This window comes from Salvelinus fontinalis, chromosome 34 (genome assembly GCF_029448725.1).
Source record: "Salvelinus fontinalis isolate EN_2023a chromosome 34, ASM2944872v1, whole genome shotgun sequence".
NCBI lineage: Eukaryota > Metazoa > Chordata > Actinopteri > Salmoniformes > Salmonidae > Salvelinus > Salvelinus fontinalis.
The window spans coordinates 20,841,941-20,862,560 of NC_074698.1; the positions used below are offsets into that span (position 1 = coordinate 20,841,941).

At 47.1% G+C, this 20,620-nt stretch overlaps 1 protein-coding gene across 1 annotated transcript in view; it reads right to left on the reverse strand.

Annotated features, from left to right (window-relative positions):
* Positions 1–20,620, reverse strand: part of LOC129833465 (voltage-dependent calcium channel gamma-2 subunit) — an 83,417-nt gene that overhangs the window by 18,285 nt on the left and 44,512 nt on the right. Inside the window, exon 2 of the mRNA XM_055898091.1 lies at positions 3,764–3,847. Coding sequence (XP_055754066.1) covers positions 3,764–3,847 — 84 coding nt within the window. The remainder of the gene's footprint in view (positions 1–3,763; positions 3,848–20,620) is intronic.

Genomic DNA, 20,620 nt, shown 5'->3' on the forward strand with positions numbered 1-20,620 from the left:
TTACTCCTCTCTTCTCTCTCTCTCTCTCTCAATTCAATTCAATTCAATTCAATTGACTTTATTGACATGGTAAGTTCGTTATTACTTACATTGTCAAAGTATACATATCGAAAAATCAAAATCAAATATATATGTATATATATACAAAATATATATATATTTATATATAAATAAATGGTGGGACCAACAGCAATAATAACAGTAGTAGTGGACATGGGATTACCATTAACAACAACTACAACAACAATATTAATCAGAACAACAATAAATTAAAGCAACAGTAGTAGACCAGTGTCAATATGACTTGAGAAGACATATGACCTGGTATGAAAGACAAAACAAAACTAAGTTAAATGGGAAATATTATCAATATTACTTTGCATTTTTCTCTGGCTGTCCCTCAGGTTGTGGCAGGAGGACACATATTTGGCTGCCAAAACTGCACATTTTGGCTTTTCACCCAATAAATATTTGATTTTTTCTTCATCTTTTATAGTTTCAAATTCTTTGTATTGAGTTATAATTTTGTGAAAGAAATATGCTCTTAGGTCTGAGTATTTGTCACTCTCTCTCTCTCTCTTTCTCTCTCTGCTGCTTAGCGCCCAGTAGAGTAGTGGATGATGGGAGCTCGGACACAGCATGATCTAAAAACCCACTGGCGCTTTAGTATGCCTCAGCTGGGTTATATAACCGTGTGTGGATGTGTGAACCGCCTGGCTATGGGGAGAGCCGAGGATTCACAGTCACTACAGTCACTACTGCAAAGCAGCTTGCTACTGTGTGTGTGTTTGGGGATGTCTGTGTGTCTATGTCTGTGTCTGTCTGTGTATGTTCAAGTATGGGGGAGGGGTGGTGCACGTACGTATTCAAGAACATTCTGTGCCTTTCTTCTGTATATGTCAGATTTGCTCACTTCCTATACTGGTGTAGGCTGGTGTACTGTGAACTAGCAGGTGCTGAATCACAAGATTATATACATCATAGACGAGTCCCCTCAGTCTGAGTGTGAACTCCCTCTGATGTCACTTCCTGTGGGTTTTTACCTGAGGTGACATAATCTCTATTGCATAACCCTTCCCCTCGCGTTCTACCCTGTAAGTGGCTGGCATACTCTCTCTCTCTTTGGTCTCCCTCCAGATGCTCTGTGCAACACCTCATTATGGAAATACCAGCTGTGTGTCCTCCACTAAAGTCAAATGGGCTAAGTATATAAACGAATTCCCTTCACAGACCACACCAACCTGGCTATGATGAAACAGGCAGCGGAGATATTGAAGCTACAGTATGACATCCACCTCTCTCTGAACCTGTCCCAATGTGGCCCACTGTACCCTCATGACCTCACCCTGCCCGACCTTCACAGAAGAGAACACACAAATGTAACACAAACATACAAACGCAGACACACAGACACACTGAGTGGCCTGAATGGGGGCTCACTTTGTCACTAAAGTACAGAGGTACAACTCCAGACTAAAAGACATGCCAGTCACAGACGGGTGTTAGGGGAGAAAGAGAGAGAGAGTGATAGAGGCCTGACCTATATAGGAAGGAGGCTGAAATATTTATGATGTGAGTGTCCTAATTGGCAAGCAACTGGGAGTACTGCGGCCCTCTTGTCCAATCACAGAGCAGGAAGCGGTTAAAACACACACACACACACACACACACACACACAGGTGCATGGTCTGAGATCTGCAGTGTCACCTCGCCCCTGCGCCCTTGTCAAGGCCAGTGACTTCGGGCACCTCGTTAAGGCCCAGCTTCGCTAGGGCTGATCCGGCTTCGTTAAGGCTTCATCATCGTTAGAATCATTACCAGAGCTGTTATCATAACCGTCCTCTCTGGCACATATGGACGAGCACAGTCGCTCAGAGCGTTAAGTCAAACACGGCCTAATTGGCTTCATCTCCAGGACTGGCAGTAACACGCACTGCTCCGCTCTCCTCTTCTCTCAGAGTGGGCTTCGATTACTGTCTGTTCTGATGGAGACCAGGAGATGAACACAACCTGAATCCAGTTCAGTTGTGCATCACTGGGTGGGGGAAGGGAGGGGTCAAATGTCTGGAGCATTGTAAACAGGCGTGGGGCCGAGGCACTGCTCGTAACATGGAAATGTGTGCTAATCAATTGGATCAAAGCATTGATCCACCCAATGGGTTGTTTGTGGTAAAATGACATTTTCCTTCTCCTACATTTTGAGTGAGAACTGTTCAGGAGAAAAATGAGGGGACCTTGCAGCACTTTTTGAATGTACTAGGTCAATATGCAGAGGTAGTGTTAGTTGAACTTATTTGTTTGAAACTCTCAATACTGTGTTGAAACTGTGTATTGTTCTATGAGCATCGTACCATTCACAGTCTCACAGTCACAGGAACCTTGTGAGATGCGGGAGACATGTTTTGATCCCAGTTAGTCCCAAGAGAAACATGAAATATGGAGTGGAAAGGCTATCCTTAGAAGGGCTGTGACAGGGCCTTTTCAACTACAGTATGTTCTGAATGGGGCCAAATAGCAGTTTTTGTGACACTCCCTTCTAACAAGGCCTGCAATCATCATAGAGGGAAACAGAAGGCATGACCATGTTCCAGAGAGTCTTTCAGGAATGGGGTCATAAGAGCTCAACAAAAACGGTTCAAATGCTGGAGCCAAATTCATAGGAAAAAAATGAATTCAACATGCCACATTGACTTCAGAAACCAGCAGAAGCTGTTTATCACAGTGAGCGTTTCAATCTATCTGTTCTCCTCTACTTTTCCTGGCTGGCAAAGTGCCAGGATGTTGTCTCTGGTTTTGAATCTGAATTTAAAGAACTCAACTTAAAAACTTAATCTAAACGCATCTGAGAAGTTTCATTTATAAAACTTTTATAAACTTGAAATGATAGTTTGTAAACTTGATACACAGACAATGAATACAATATCTATCATATTGAAACTGAATATATAAATATTGAATTTGAATATTAAATTAAATGTAAACTGAATTTTAAAACTGAATGCAATATTCACTCAATTCAGTTTCAAATCATGAAATACAAGTTTGTGCGTTACAAATGCAAAAATATTACATTCAAATTCAATATCCTAATACAAGTTCTAAATTATGGAATTCAAATACAATTTCTGTTGGCATTGACATCATGTAATTTTAGGATTGTTACCGCAGCTTGTTTGACACACATTTCCATGTCTTGCTGGCAGTGAGGAAAACAGAGCACAGATCAATGTGGGGAGTTTACAGGGTACACAGTGGACTGTAATACTGCACGTTACGTTACATATGGCAGGCAGTAAAAACAGCCAGGAGAGGAGGAGTGGTGCCTGGTAGAGTTCAGACCAGACAGACAGGCACTCACTAAAAGCAGGATACAGTTTAGAGATATCTAAAAGAACACACAGGCCCACCAGAACTACTGTCACTGTATTGACTGTCAGGGGCTGGGTGGGGAAAGTGGGCTCAGGTATTAAATATGAACTGTCATATAATATGAGTTGTCAGTTGAAGTAAGAGGACGCTTTGTTGGCTGATTTCTGTCCCCCCTTGTCACCTGATTGAAGATTACCTCATATTAAATACTACCCTCTCTCAACAAGATTAGAAAGTACACAGTTGTACATTTGTGTAGTATTTGTGTAGTATTTACACTATTCACTACAATACAGTATCAAATGTGCAGATGAGATGCCCAGACCACACTATCCCTTGAGGCTCACTGGTTCCTCTGTACTGTAAAAGTGAAAGCCAAAGAGAGGAGACTCACGTAAGAAGTACTCAGAGGGGTCCGCTTCATAGTCCGTGTCCTCAGGAAAGTGATCTATCTGTTTACACATCCCTTTAAAGTTCCCTGGAGGAGAAACAAGAGAAAACACACAGGGTCAGAAAAGCAGTCACAGAGGAAAAATATGAATAGAATCAAGAGAAACGCCATGGTAACACAAAGAGTGACATGAGTCAGTTCAAACCCATGTAGGTATGAGTGTACAGGTAACTGCTAAAATAAAGGAAACACCAACATAACATAACACCATAAAGAAAGAGCTTGTGAGATCCACAGGATGCGTTGAATAGAACAGATTAATTATTTTGGAGCAACACAGCACTTAAGGGAAGGTATTGTACACCTGCAGGAAGGAAGGGATGGTGAGGAGGTCCAGTCATGGAGGGAGGGAGGGATGGTGAGACACGGGAGGAGGTCAAGTCATGGAGGAAGGGAGGGATGGTGAGACACGGGCGGAGGTCAAGTCATGGAGGAAGGGAGGGATGGTGAGACACGGGAGGAGGTCCAGTCATGGAGGAAGGGAGGGATGGCGAGACACGGGAGGAGGTCCAGTCATGGAGGAAGGGAGGGATGGTGAGACACGGGCGGAGGTCCAGTCATGGAGGAAGGGAGGGATGGTGAGACACGGGAGGAGGTCAAGTCATGGAGGAAGGGAGGGATGGTGAGACACGGGAGGAGGTCCAGTCATGGAGGAAGGGAGGGATGGTGAGACACGGGAGGAGGTCAAGTCATGGAGGAAGGGAGGGATGGTGAGACACGGGCGGAGGTCAAGTCATGGAGGAAGGGAGGGATGGTGAGACACGGGAGGAGGTCCAGTCATGGAGGAAGGGAGGGATGGTGAGACACGCGAGGAGGTCAAGTCATGGAGGAAGGGATGGTGAGACAAGGGAGGAGGGCCAGTCATGGAGGAAGGGAGGGATGGTGAGACACGGGAGGAGGTCCAGCCATGGAGGGAGGGAGGGATGGTGAGACACGGGAGAAGGTCCAGTCATGGAGGGAGGGAGGGATGGTGAGACACGGGAGGAGGTCCAGTCATGGAGGAAGGGAGGGATGTGAGACACGGGAGGAGGTCCAGTCATGGAGGAAGGGAGGGATGGTGAGACACGGGAGGAGGTCAAGTCATGGAGGAAGGGAGGGATGGTGAGACACGGGCGGAGGTCAAGTCATGGAGGAAGGGAGGGATGGTGAGACACGGGAGGAGGTCCAGTCATGGAGGAAGGGAGGGATGGTGAGACACGCGAGGAGGTCAAGTCATGGAGGAAGGGATGGTGAGACAAGGGAGGAGGGCCAGTCATGGAGGAAGGGAGGGATGGTGAGACACGGGAGGAGGTCCAGCCATGGAGGGAGGGAGGGATGGTGAGACACGGGAGGAGGTCCAGTCATGGAGGGAGGGAGGGATGGTGAGACACGGGAGGAGGTCCAGTCATGGAGGAAGGGAGGGATGTGAGACACGGGAGGAGGTCCAGTCATGGAGGAAGGGAGGGATGCGTGTTTTGGGGATACCTGAGCATGGAGGAATGGAGGAGGATGTGGATCCAGTTCCGGTGTGTGAAACATATGGGCCAGTGATTTGTTTTTGTGGGCAGCAGAGAGATGAATATATAATGAGTGATAGGATCCTGGACATTTAGTCATTACATCCATTCTAGATGGCTGCCGTTTTGCAAGCTCCGACCCAACTTTTTTGTGTGCATGCCCGTCACAGGAGTCGCTAGAGCGCGATGGGACAAGGACATCCCTGCCGACCAAACCCTCCTCTAACCCGGATGATGTGCGCCGCCCCATGGGTCTCCCGGTCGCGGTTTTTATCTGACTGGATAATAACATATCCTCCTCACTTCTATAACCAAAGCCTGTATGTATTTATGTATGTAAATGTAACACAAAGCGATGTTAGGAAACATGATGATGAAACGCCACAGAGGAGTGGGCGCTATGCACTTCTCATAAGCACCAGTGACCGGGTTTCCCTAGCCCAGGCAGCACATGCCCTGGTCTGGCTTTGGTGGTCATGCGAGCCTGAGGTTGCTAGTCAGAATGGAGGCCTCTCCGGCAGCAGGTGGCGGCTTGTAAACAAGAGTGGCACAGCTGGTGAGACCTGGAGTGGCTCCAACTGCTGTGCAATGGGAACCTCATCTCCTAATGCTCATTCATTTGGCTGACGCCTCAGTGCCCAGGCTGCCAAGTCACTCGCTCTGTCCTTTCAGAAAGCAGCCTTCCTGGCCTGGCCTGGTCTGGTCTGGCCTGGCCTGGCCTTCTTCCCACTTCCCACTTTTCTCTATACCTTCATCCCTCCATTCCTCCATGCTGTGGTACCACAGAAGGTCCATCCGTGATGGGGTCACTCAAGATCGCACGGCGAAGGAATCACCCAATCCAGAGGTCATTACTGCACCCCTGCTGCCGAGGAGGAAACAGACGAGGAGGAAGCAGACGCCGGGGCATGTGATTGGGCCAGATTACTGTCTCATTAACTTATTAATCTCCTTCTCCCCCCAGTGTCTGTCTAATTAGGTGAACAGGTGATTGTTAGCCGGGTGCCAGGTGTTCCGAGGAGAAGATGGCGGGAAGGCAGGACGGGTGCCGCGGGTGCGGTTGGGTGGGGTGCTGGTTTTGTGAATGGACCCCACGTACGGAGAACGGACCCCCGGCGAGAACCGCTCGGATATGAGAGCGACTTGTGTCTGAAGGAAGAGCTATCAAACAGACTTAACACGGCTCTTCCTTCTGTGCACACTGTGTGTGGTAGGGCTCACAGAAGGCTGAGGGGAGACCGTGTTTGATACCACAGAGGTAACTGTCTGTTAACTCTCTGAGGGTAGTTAAGGTTTCATCAGAGGAGAGTTTGTTGTGATTGTTCCAATGTCATTGAGTTTTGACCGAGCGGTTGGCAGAGGCCATGCTAGGCTGGAGTTTGGCCGCAGCAGAAGAGTGTGGGAACCTCCGTGTGAAACACACACTAATCCTTCCTCGGTGGACAGAGTCCAAAGTGCTGACGGTGTGTGTGTGTCCACTTCTCTCTCACCTTCCCCAGCTCTGGCTCATAATCAAAAAGCACTCATTGATTTCCATCAACAAGCTCTGCAGCAATTAACAAGAGACAGGGAGGAATATATGGGAAAGAGGGAGAGACAGAGGAAGGGCAATGAACAGAGAGAAGGTTGAAGTCCAGAAGAGAGGGGGATAGATCTGCTTCCATTGTCACACTTTCATCATTGTTGGATCGAAACTCATGGGCCTAAAAAGCACATCAAACTCAGTGTGCGACTCTTCCCACCACTGACACCACAGTACAGCCACTGAGCCTCCACAATAAATAACACCTATCAAGAAGTGGGTCAAATGCAGTGAAGGAGAAAAATAAGGAATATCCTGAACTCTTTAATTTCAAATCCATTTCAATAAGGATACGACTGTTTATGTAGTTACACAGCACAGTCGCCACGGAGTTGTCGGAACAAAACTTAGAACATTGAGAACACAGCATCCACCCACAGTGCACCACGTGTCTTTGTCTTATCAACAGCTGACATCACAGAGTGGGAGTATGGTATAGTTAGCTGGCTGTCCCGTCCACAGTTGTGTCATTTGTTCAAGCAGCTGCAGAGAGTAGCCTATTGGGGGAACCACTTCAATTAGTGCGCTGAAAGATTTATGTGACACTTAACCGCTCCAAACTGTCCTTTTCTTGTCAGACATGTAAACTCAGCACGCTGGTAAATGTTTTATACTGACATTTTTATTTTTTGGAAACCTCCTGTACAAAAGTGTGTGACCGTGGGAAGGGTGAAGGGTGGAGGGGGGAGAGGGGGAGAGAAGGGAGGAGGAGGGTGGATGGGGAAGAGGGGGAGAAAGGGAGGAAGAAGGCATATGGGGGGGAAGGGTGGAGGAGGGCGGAGGGGGGAGAGGGGGAGGAAAGGAGGATGAGGGCGGAGGGGGGAGAGGGGGAGGAAAGGAGGAGGAGGGCGGAGGGGGGGAGGAAGGGTGGAGGAGGAGGAAAGGAGGAGGAGGGCGGAGGGGGGAGAGTAGGGGGCAGAGGGGGAGGCCCATCTGGCAGGGGACCCACAACAGGTGTCTGGTGGGTCACGACATCTTCATTCAGCGTTTACAGACAGGCCATAGTATCCACTATGTTACCTCTATCTGAGGGTTGCTCACTATAGCAAGCTGTAGTACTACAATAGCATCATGTCAGTACATACTCAGCCCTGTTGAAAGTGCCTGGTGTTAAAAAGCAATCAAGGCATTGTAAGTATAGCTAGCCTTCTAGCTGGGAGTATAAGTCTTGTGCTAATCATTTATAAAGCAGTTAGCATTAAGAGCAGAGCCAGGCCATGGGACCCTCCTGCACTGACCGACCCACTGGGTCCCATCAGCTGGCTCCATGCTAGGGGTCAGCGCTGGACTTCCTCAATCACCCTAACAACCACTGGCCACCATGACCCCTACTATGGGGATGAGCTATGGCCTAACACCTAGGTCCTTTCCTGTCCTCCCTCTCCCACACTGCCATAAAGACCAGGGTGAGACAGATCCATTCAGGAGAGGAGAGGAGGAAGAAGGGAAGAGGGAGGAGGACAAGGTCAAGTGAGTGGGGCTGGTGGGTGGGTGTAGATTTACAATCGCCCATCCCACAGAGGCTCCTGGTCTGCTCAGACCCTGGATTTTCCGGTCGATGTGCCCCCATTTTCTGTTCCCTATAGATGGCTGTATAGTATGTCTCCAAGGTTGTGTCTTCATGGGGAGATTCCAGTGATGAGGCTGTGATTTGTAAATTGGCCTCTGCTCTGGGGAGTCCTACTCTATTGGCATGACCGTCAACATTCTGAATAAAACTACTCATATTGAAATCAATACATTACATCAATACATCAATACATACATCAATACATACATTCCAAGGTCGGGGTTAACTGTTTAAGAATCACACAGAGGTACTTTTTCCAATGCTATTGAAGCCACAAACACAACCCCTGCTGGGCTGCCTTCTGGTTATCTCCTCAAGCTAGAGTGAGAAAAGTGACATTTTTCTCTCTGGCTTTCACCGAGGAGAGGATTCTTGGCCCTGGTGCTTTGGATTTTTTGACGGTTTAAGTCGGCTGTGGCTTTCCCCACTTGGACGGAAACCACACTCTCTCACTCTTTTTTCTCTCTCTCTGTGTTTCTCCCCCTCTCTCTTTCTCTCTCTCTCTCTCTCTCTCTCTCTCTCTCTCTCTCTCTCTCTCTCTCTCTCTCTCTCTCTCTCTCTCTCTCTCTCTCTCTCTCTCTCTCTCTCTCTTTCTTTTTCGCTCTCTCTCCCAACGTCCGGCTGATAGAAATAAGCACTGGCCCATAAAACCATTTTTTAATGTTTTATTCTTATTTTAATTGTAATCTTTGACTCCCAACACATTTTCTTTCCACACAATTTCCATTCACAGGAAAAGATTACTGAGGGATTATTCAAGATAATTGGGAGTGTTCAATTACCAACTGACCCCCCCCCCCCAACTTCTCCAACTAATATGACATCTGGAAATGCTCTCCCTACTACATGTGTAATACATTTTGGATGTGACACTTGTGCCCAAACAAAAACCACAATGTCTAGACATGATCTAGACCACATGTCCCATTTACAAAAAAAGAAAAGTGGGTTTGATTGATAAAAATGAACAGTGTTGTGAGTAAATGTGTGTGTGTGTGTGTGTGTGTGTGTGTGTGTGTGTGTGTGTGTGTGTGTGTGTGTGTGTGTGTGTGTGTGTGTGTGTGTGTGTGTGTGTGTGTGTGTGTGTGTGTGTGTGTGTGTGTGTGTGTGTGTGTATGGACGCAGGTGAGAGAGCTAAGCATTCCTCCTCTTCCTTAACCACCCCCTCTACTGCTGCTGCATCAGTGGTGTCTAAGACTCCAGAGATTCCCCTAGGACACAACAAAACAGAACATAGAGAACCGGCCAATCCCCAGACCCCTAGCCACAGACAGACACACAGGAGGGCCCGCCCACACACACTGACCTCCTAACAGTAGTGTCACCACCACAGCTCCCGAAACACAGGCAGTAGTTTGTTGTTCTGGGACATAACCATGGAGGAGGTGCGATGAGGTTCTGTTGATGGATGAATAAGGGAGGGTCAACAGGCCTGGTTCAAGTAGGAGGCGTTGTTCAAGGTTGAGAGACAGACAGAGAGAAAAAGAGAGAGGAAACGCAGCTTTGGTGCGCCGGATTCCAGCCGAGTGCTTACTTCTGTGCCGGTGGGCGGAATTCTGGAAAAGTTTGCAGGCAGCTACCTAGTGCGTCAGCAGCAGCCACCCCCCACACATCCCCCTCCCCTCCATCCCCACACATCCCCCTCCCCTCCATCCCCACACCCTCCCTTCTATCCCTCCCCCCTCCCTGCACTGTCCCCACGGCAGCCGTTGCCATGTGGACATCAGAACCAGTCGCTGTGAAAAAAAATAAGAGATTCCTGGTGTGGGGGTTGCCATGGAGACAGTTATCTGGGCCCGACTTGAAGATGATCACATGGGTGGAGCTGATGTTTGGGCCAATCTAGTGATCTGTTTAACCCCTGGACTGACTCACTGCTCACTTGGCTTTATGCAGTGTTCCTACTCACTAAGCTGCCCTACACCTTTATGTTGCTAACCAAGATTAGTATAACATAGCATTCGGCTACCCCTGCACATCGACCTCTACATGTTAGCAACATTCTATACAGTACCAGTCAAAAGTTTGGACACACCTACTCATTCAAGGGGTCGTCTTTATTTTTACTATTTTCTACATTGTAGAATAATAGTGAAAACATCAAACTATGAAATAACACACATGGAATCATGTAGTAACCAAAAAAGTGTTAAACAAATCAAAATTGATTTTAGATTTTAGACTCTTCAAAGTAGCCACCCTTTGCCTTGATGACAGCTTTGCACACTCTTGGCTTTCTCTCAACCAGCTTCATGAGGTTGTCACCTGGAATGCATTTCAATCAACAGGTCGTTCTTGGTTAAAAGTTAATTTGTGGAATTTCTTTCTTTCTTAATGCATTTGAGCCAATCAGTTGTGTTGTGACAAGGTAGGGGTGGTATACAGAAGATAGCCCTATTTGGTAAAAAACCAAGTCCATATTATGGCATGAACACCTCAAATAAACAAAGAGAAATGACAGTCGATCATTACTTTAAACATGAAGGTCAGTCAATACGGAAAAGTTCAAGAACTTTGAAAGTTTCTTCAAGTGGAGTCGCAAAAACCATCAAGCGCTATGATGACACTGTCTCTCATGAGGACCACCACAGGAAAGGAAGACCCAGAGTTACCTCTGCTGCAGAGGATAAGTTCATTAGAGTTACCAGCCTCAGAAATTGCAGCCCAAATAAATGCTTCACAGAGTTCAAGTAACAGACACATCTCAACATCCAGCCTTCATGGTTGAATTGCTGCCAAGAAACCATTACTATAGGACACCAATAAGAAGAAGAGACTTGCTTTGGCCAAGAAACACAAGCAATGGACATTAGACCGGTGGAAATCTGTCCTTTGGTCTGATGAGTCTAAATTTGAGATTTTTGGTTCCAACCGTCGTGTCTGTGAGATGCAGAGTAGGTGAACGGATGATCTCTGCATGTGTGGTTCCCACCGTGAAGCATGAAGGAGAAGGTGTGATGGTGTGGGGGTGCTTTGCTGGTGACACTGTCAGTGATTTATTTAGAATTCAAGGCACACTTAACATAATATACAGTACCAGTCAAACGTTTGGACACACCTACTCATTCAAGGGTTTTTCTTTATTTTGACTATTTTCTACATTGTAGAATAAAAGTGAAGACATCAAAACTATGAAATAACACATATGGCATCATGCCTGTAGACTGCTGGAGTACCAAGACAAAACAACCAAAAATGTGTCACTATCCCAATACTTTTGGAGCTCACTGTATAACATTTACAGTTTTGTCTTTGTACTCCAGCATTTAGGACTACACCACGCTTGTGACTCTACAGATCTGTTGGATGCACTTCGACATTAATGTGGATGCTACCATGACTACGGATAATCCTGAATGAATCGTGAATAATGATGACTGAGAAAGTTATAGACTCACAAATATCATACCACTCCAAATATACTAACCTCCCCTGTTGCTGTAATGGTGAGAGTTTAACATGTCTTGGTGGTACGATATTTGTACGTCTGTAACTATCTCACTCACCATTATTCACGATTCATTCAGGATTATCCGTAACCATGGTAGCATCCACATTAATGTAGAAGTGTTTAGACACATATTCTACGCTTATTTACAACAAAAGTGACTCCAAAATGACAATACATTATTAACCGTTCATTTCTACTGGGCACAAAATAATCTGGAACACAACCCAAAAAAACAGCAAATGCATCCAACTAATTTGTAGAGTCAAAGCTTGATGTAGTCATTGCGTGCTATGAATATTGGACCAAATACTAAACTTTTGACAACTTTAATACGCACGTAAGTGAATTTGTCCCATTAGTTTTAGTCCCCTAAAATGTTGGGACTATGTGCAAAAAGTATTGTAATTTCTAAACGGTTCACCCAATATGGATGAAAATACCCTGATATTAAAGCTGACAGTCTGCACTTTAACCCCATAGTCAATGTATCATTTCAAATCCAAAGTGCTGGAGTAGAGAGCCAAAACAACAACATAAATTGTCACTGTCCCAATACTTTTGGAACTCACTGTAGCATTATTTAGCAGCAAACATGCAACACAGCTACTAAGGACATGACTAGAGCTCAGCACTCAGGTGAACACAATGAATCACTCTTGTCCTGCTATCACACTTACAGAGGCCTCCCCAAACCGTAGTTTGATTTGATTTAGATTGTATTAGGATCTCTTTTAGCCCAAGGGCTAGTCTTTCAAAAGTCCTTAAAGTGTACGCTGTGGATGTGTACCCTATGGATGACTGGGTAAGGTGGTTAATGTGTGCGTGACGTGGTAGGCACGCTTACGTCCCCTCCTTAATGAGGGGTAGGCAGCCCCAGCACCCAGCAGCAAGGACAACAGGCCTAATCACCTTATTCATCCTTATAATCACCTTATTCATCCTGATAATCACCTTACTCATCCTTCTATTCACCTTATTCATACTTATAGTCACCTTATTCATCCTTATAATCACACTATTCATCCTTATAATCACCTTATTCATCCTTATAATCACCTTATTCCTCCTTATAATCACCTTATTCATCCTTATAATCACCTTATTCCTCCTTATAATCACCTTATTCCTCCTTATAATCACACTATTCATCCTTATAATCACACTATTCATCCTTATAATCACACTATTCATCTTCATAATGACACTGCTTAGGTGGGAGCCTAGTGCAGCGTCACACAGACGCACACATACGTGCACATACACTCATGCACACACAGGCACTCACGCGCGCACACACAAACAAACACAAAGCACACACACAGGAAAGGGAGAGACATGGGGATGATAATGATTGTGTTGGATAAGGCATACTGTCAATACATATTTGACTATTGTAGCTGCTAATACAAGCCAGTATGCTGTGGATAAGCTATAGCTCTCTCTACTGTGCTAATATTGCTTGATGCTTGATGGACTGATCAGACTGATTTGAAAATCCTGGCAGACTTCTCTTTGCAAAACATCTCCATATCATCCTCTTTGAAGAACGCTGACTATACATTTAGGCAGATCTTTTCCTACAGACTGTCTTTCAGAATCTGGGATTCCTGCACTTAGCTGTGGGATGGGAAGTGTTTCTGATGTACAGACACACTAGTTATACACTATCTGTACAGTAGAAGATGGAGGATCGTGTAGGGACTTGAGGAGGGGTTGTGTCTCAGTGTTTACTTGTGTGATGATGTGTTGATGGAGGTAGTGTAGGTGGGATACAGGGGGCATATAGGAGGATACAGGGGGGATATAGGGATATACAGGGGGGATATACAGGGGGGATATAGGGGGATACAAGGGGGACACAAGGGGGACACAAGGGGGATATAGGGGGGTACAGGGGGATACAAGGGGGATACAGGGGGGATATAGAGGGATACAAGGGGATATACGGGGGATATAGGGGGATACAAGGGGAATACAATGGTATATAGGGGGGATACAGGGGTATATAGGGGGGATACAGGGGGTACAAGGGGGCTACAGGGGGATATAGGGGGGTTATAGGGGGATAAAAGGGGGATACAGGGGGGATACGGGGGGATATAGGGAAGGATACAGGGGGATATAGGGGGGATATAGGGGGATACAAGGGGGATATAGGGGGGGATATAGGGGGATACAAGGGGGATACAGGAAGATAGAGGGGGGATACAGGGGGGTACAAGGGGGATACAGGGGGATATAGGGGGGATACAGGGGGGATACGGGGGGATATAGGGGGATATAAGGGGGATATAGGGGGGTACAGGGGTATATAAGGGTATATAGGGGGGAAGCAGGAGGATATAGGGGGGATATAGGGGGATACAAGGGTGATATAGAGGGGATATAGGGGGATACAAGGGGGATACAGGGGGGGTGTAGGGGGATACAGGGGTATATATGGGTATATAGGGGGGATACAGGGGTATATAAGGGGCTTAGGGGCGATACAGGTGTATATAGGGGTATATAGGGGGGAAACAGGGTGATATAGGGGAGATATAGGGGGATACAAGGGGGATACAGGGTGATATAGGGGGATATAGAGGGATACAGGGGGATATAGCGGGGATACGGGGGGATATAGGGGGGATAGAGGTGGGATACAGGGGGGATACAGGGGTATATAAGGGTATATAGGGAGGATACAGGTGTATATAGGGGGGATATAGGGGGAAAACAGGGGGATATAGGGGGGATACAGGGGAGGATACAGAGGGGATACAGGGTGATATAGAGGGGATATAGGGGGATACAAGGGGGATACAGGGGGGATATAGGGGGATACAAGGGGGATACAGGGGGGTACAAGGGGGATACAGGGGGATATAGAGGGGATACAGGGGGGATACAGGGGGATATAAGGGGGATATAGGGGGATATAAGGGGGATATAGGGGGGTACAGGGGTATATAGGGGGGATACATGGGGGTACAAGGGGGATACAGGGGGGTATAGGGGGATAAAGGGGGGATACAGGGGGGATACGGGGGGATATAGGGGGGATACAGGGGGATACAGGGGGATATAAGGGGGATATAGGGGGAAACAAGGGGAATACAAGGGTATATAGGGGGAATACAGGGGTATATAGGGGGGATACATGGGGGTACAAGGGGGATACAGGGGGATATAGGGGGGATATAGGGGGATAAAAGGGGGATACAGGGGGGATACGGGGGGATATAGGGAAGGATACAGGGGGATATAGGGGGGATATAGGGATATACAAGGGGGATATAGGGGGGATATAGGGTGATACAAGGGGGATACAGGAAGATATAGGGGGGATACAGGGGGGTACAAGGGGGATACAGGGGGATATAGGGGGGATATAGGGGGATACAGGGGGGATACGAGGGGATATAGGGGGGATACAGGGGGATACAAGGTGGGATACAGGGGGGGTACAGGGTATATATGGGTATATAGGGGGGGATACAGGGGTATATAAGGGTATATAGGGGGGAAGCAGGAGGATATAGGGGGGATATAGGGGGATACAAGGGGGATATAGGGTGAAATAGATGGGATATAGGGGGATACAGGGGGGATATAGGGGGATTCAGGGGGATTCAGGGGGGATATAGGGGGATACAGGGGGGTACAAGGGGGATACAGGGGGATACAAGGTGGGATACAGGGGTGTATATGGGTATATATGGGCGATACAGGTGTATATAGGGGTATATAGGGGGGAAACAGGGTGATATAGGGGAGATATAGGGGAGATATAGGGGGATACAAGGGGGATACAGGGTGATATAGGGGGGATATAGAGGGATACAGGGGGATATAGCGGGGATACGGGGGGATATAGGGGAGATCGAGGTGGGATACAGGGGGGATACAGGGGTATCTAAGGGTATATAGGGAGGATACAGGTGTATATAGGGGTATATAGGGGGGAAACAGGGGGATATAGGGGGGGTACAGGGGAGGATAGAGAGGGGATACAGGGGGATATAGAGGGGATACTTGTATTTATGAGAGGTATTGACATATTGAATGCACCGAGCTGTCTGTCTAAACTACTGGCACACAGCTCGGACACCCATGCATACCCCACAAGACATGCCACAAGAGGTCTCTTCACAGTCCCCAAGTCCAGAACATACTTTGGGAGGCACACAGTACTAAATAGAGCCATGACTACATAAAACTCTATTCCACATCAAGTAACTCATGCAAACAGTAACATTAGATTTAAAAACAGATAAAAAAACACCTTATGGAACAGCGGGGACTGTGAAGCATACACACACACACACTATAGCATATTCACTATACACACACGTACACATGGATTTTGTACTGTATATATGTGGTAGTGGCAGCAGCTAATGGGGATCCATAATAAATACAAATGCAATTATTTATAGTCTCCTCAACCTCTCAAGTTTTTCTCTCAAAAGGGTTTCACTAACTAAACTGACAATACATGCAACACCGTAACACAGAACGCACTCTTTGCTAGCCAAGGCCTACTACAGTAGTGCCTTCGGAGTATTATCAGGAACTGTCTAGATACATGTTAAATACTATGGAGCTCCGTACAATTACAAATGAGTTAAGAGAGAGAGGGGAGAGAGGGGAGAGAGGGGAGAGAGGGGAGAGAAGGGAGAGAGGGGAGAGGAGGGAGAGAAGAGAGAGAGTGGAGTGACAGATTCCTCCTGACTGCCCATAGGACTCCATGATGACTGAGCCCAGCTGAGAATCTTGACACTTTTGGGGGAAGTGAGGTCATGAAGGGGCATGATGGGAGCTGAGAGAGAGTGAGTGATGAGATTTCACAGATCCAGGAACAGTGAGTCAGTGAGTAACGGGTGTCTAAGTGGGGTGCGTCACTGCCTTCTGGTCAGACAAAGTCAGAGCCAGAGACGTCCCTTTCTCAGAAGAAGAGTCCTTCAGCGCTGGCTAGCACACAGAGAGAGACAAGGACATTCTCAGAACAAAGATCAGAGTAAACAACAATATCAACAACAACCCACCTATGCCAATCACAACCATCTCATTATCTCCACATGGGAGACTTGTGTCTATTTTTTATCCATGTGCAAAGTCAATTAATACACTAGATGATCAAAGTACATGGAACATCTCATTCAAAAATCATGGGCATTATTATGGAGTTGGTCCCCCCCTTTGATAAAACAGCCTCCACTCTTCTGGGAAGGCTTTTCACTAGATGTTGGAACATTGCTGCAGGGACTTGCTTCTATTCAGCCACGAGCATTAGTGAGGTCGGGCACTGATGTTGGGCGATTAGGCTTGGCTTGCAGTCGGCGTTTCAATTGATCCCAAAGGTGTTCGATGGGGTTGAGATCAAGGCTCTGTGCAGAACAGTCAAGTTCTTCCACACCGATATCAACAAACCATTTCTGTATGGACCTCGCTTTGTGCACGGGGCATTTTCATGCTGAAACAGGAAAAGGCCTTCCCCAAACTGTTGCCACAAAGTTGGAAGCACAGAATCGTCTAGAATCTCAATGTATGCTATAGCGTTAAGAGTACCCTTCACTTGGAATAAGGTGCCTAGCCCAAACCATGAAAAACAGCCCCAGACCATTATTCCTCCTCCACCAAACTTTAAAGTTGGCATAATGCATTGGGGCAGGTACTGTCCCCCTGGCATCCGCCAAACCCAGATTCGTCTGTCTGATTGCCAGATGTTGAAGTGTGATTCATCACTCCAGAGAACATGTTTCCACTGCTCCAGAGTCCAATGGCGGTGAGCTTTACACCACTCCAGCTGACGCTTGGCATTCGCATAGTGATATTAGGCTTGTGTGCGGCTGCTTGGCCGTGGAAACCCATTTCATGAAGCTCCTGGCGAACAGTTATTGTGCTGACGTTGCTTCCAGGCAGTTTGGAACTCTGTAGTGAGTGTTGCAACCGAGGACAGACAATTTTTACACACTACGCGCTACAGCACTTGGCGGTCCCATTCTGGGAGCTTGTGTGGCCTACCACTTCACGGCTGAGCCTTTGTTGCTCCTAGACGTTTCCACTTCACAATAACAACACTTACAGTTGACCGGGGCAGCTCTAGTGGGGCAGACATTTTACAAACTGACTTGTTGGAAATGGGGCATCCTATGACGGTGCCACGTTGAAAGTCACTAAGCTCTTCAGTAAGGCCATTCTACTGCCAATGTTTGTCTATAGAGATTGCATGGCTGTGTGATCAATTTTACACTCCTGTCAGGAAGAGTTGCGGCTGAAATAGCCGAATCCACTAATTTGAAGGGTTGTCCACATACTTTTGTATATATACTGTACTATCTGAGCCAGTATGCATATTAGACTAAATAGGATGTAAGCTCTGCTGTTCTATTAGCCTCTGAGTCAAATGTGCAGACAAAATAGGGCATGTCATATCAACCCGGTTTTTATATGTGGTTTTATCTAGCTTGTTTTAAAGCAGACTCCTCGATCATAGTCTTCTGTAGACAGACACATTCTAAATCCAACAACTACTTGTATTCCAGTTCGAATGGAAACTTTTTTAGGTCGCCCCCGATTCATTTCTCACCTTCAACACAAGAGTACAGAGTTGGGAGGGAACTAGAGAGAGAGAAAGAGAGGAAGGAAGAGAGAGAGAGAAAAAAGGGGATTCCAGGACTGGGAGGAGAGGAAGAGGAGCACACAGTCAACAGGGACTGTAGGGCGTTCTAAAAACAGCTGGTGAGGGAGAGGAGAGAGGGGTCTCTGTCTCTCTGTCTCTGTTTCTGCCCCTTTCTCTGTCTTTGTCCCTGTCTCTGTTCCTGTCTCTGTTCCTGTCTCTGTCCCTGTCTATGTCCCTTTCCCCCTGTCTCTGTATCTGTCCCTGTCTCTGTCTGCCTCTGTCTCTCTCTGTCTCTGTATCGGTCCATGTCTCTTTGTCTCTGTCTCTGTCTCAGTCCCTATCCCTGTCTTTGTCTCTGTCTCTGTCCCTGTCCCTGGCCCTGGCCTTGGCCCTATCTGTCTCTGGGGTTGTTTTTCATGGTTTGGGCTAGGCCCCTTAGTTTCAGTAAAGGGTAGTCTTAACGCTACAGCATACAATGAGATTCTAGATTATTCTGTGCTTCCAGCTTTGTGGCAACAGTTTGGGGAAGGCCATTTCCTGTTTCAGCATGACAATGCCCCTATCCCTGTATCTGTCCCTGTCTCTGTATCTGTATCTTTCCCTGTCTCTGTATCTTTATCTGTATCTGTCCCTGTCTCTGTCTCTGTCCCTGTATCTGTATCTTTCCCTGTATCTGTATCTTTCCCTGTCTCTGTCTCTGTCTCTGTCTCTGTCCCTGTATCTGTATCTTTCCCTGTCTCTGTCTCTGTCTCTGTCTCTGTATCTGTATCTGTCCCTGTCTCTGTATCTTTATCTGTATCTGTCCCTGTCTCTGTATCTGTATCTGTCCCTGTATCTGTATCTGTATCTGTCCCTGTCTCTGTCTCTGTCCCTGTATCTGTATCTGTCCCCGTCTCTGTCCATGTCTCTGTCTCTGTCTCTGTCCCTGTCTCTGTATCTGTCCCTGTTTCTGTATCTGTATCTGTATCTGTCCCTGTCTCTGTATCTGTCCCTGTCTCTGTCTCTGTCTCTGTCTCTGTCCCTGTCTTTCTCTGTCTCTGTCCCTGTCTCTGTCTCTGTCTCTGTCCCTGTCTCTGTCCCTGTCTCTGTATCTGTATCTGTATCTGTCTCTATCCCTGTCTCTGTCTCTGTCTCTGTCTCTGTCTCTGTCCCTGTCTCTGTATCTGTCTCTGTCCCTGTCTTTCTCTGTCTCTGTCCCTGTCTCTGTATCTGTATCTGTCCCTGTCCCTGTCTCTGTCTCTGTCTCTGTCTCTGTCCCTGTCTCTGTCCCCGTCTCTGTATCTGTCTCTGTCTCTGTCTCTGTCCCTGTCCCTGTCTCTGTCCCTGTCTCTGTACCTGTCCCTGTCTCTGTCTCTGTCTCTGTCCCTGTCTCTGTCTCTGTCTCTGTATCTGTCCCTGTCTCTGTCTCTGTCTCTGTCCCTGTCTTTCTCTGTCTCTGTATCTGTCCCTGTCTCTGTCTCTCTCCCTGTCTTTCTCTGTCTCTGTCCCTGTCTCTGTATCTGTATCTGTCTCTGTCTCTGTATATGTATCTGTCCCTGTCTCTGTCTCTGTCCCTGTCTCTGTATCTGTCCCTGTCTCGGTCTATGTCCCTGTCTCTGTCCCTGTCTCTGTCCCTGTTCCTGGCCCTGTCTGTCTCTGTCTGTATCTATCTCTGTCTCTGTCCCTTTCTCTTTGTCTCTGTCTCTGTCCCTATCCCTGTCTCTGTCTTTCTCTGTTTCTGTCCCTGTCTGTCTCTTTCTCTGTCCCTGTCCCTGTCTGTCTCTGTCTCTCTCTCTATCCCTGTCTCTGTCACTGTCTCTGTCCATGTCTTTCTCTGTCTCTATCCCTGTCTCTGTCCCTGTCTCTGTCCCTTTCTCTGTCCCTGTCCCTGTCTATCTCTGACTCTGTCCCTGTCTCTGTCTCAGTCCCTTTCTCTTTGTCTCTGTATCTGTCCCTGTCTCTGTCTATGTCCCTGTCTCTGTCCCTGTCCCTGTCCCTGTCTGTATCTGTCTGTATCTATCTCTGTCTCTGTCTCTGTCCCTTTCTCTTTGTCTTTGTCTTTGTCTTTCTCTGTCTCTGTCCCTGTCTGTCTCTTTCTCTGTCCCTGTCCCTGTC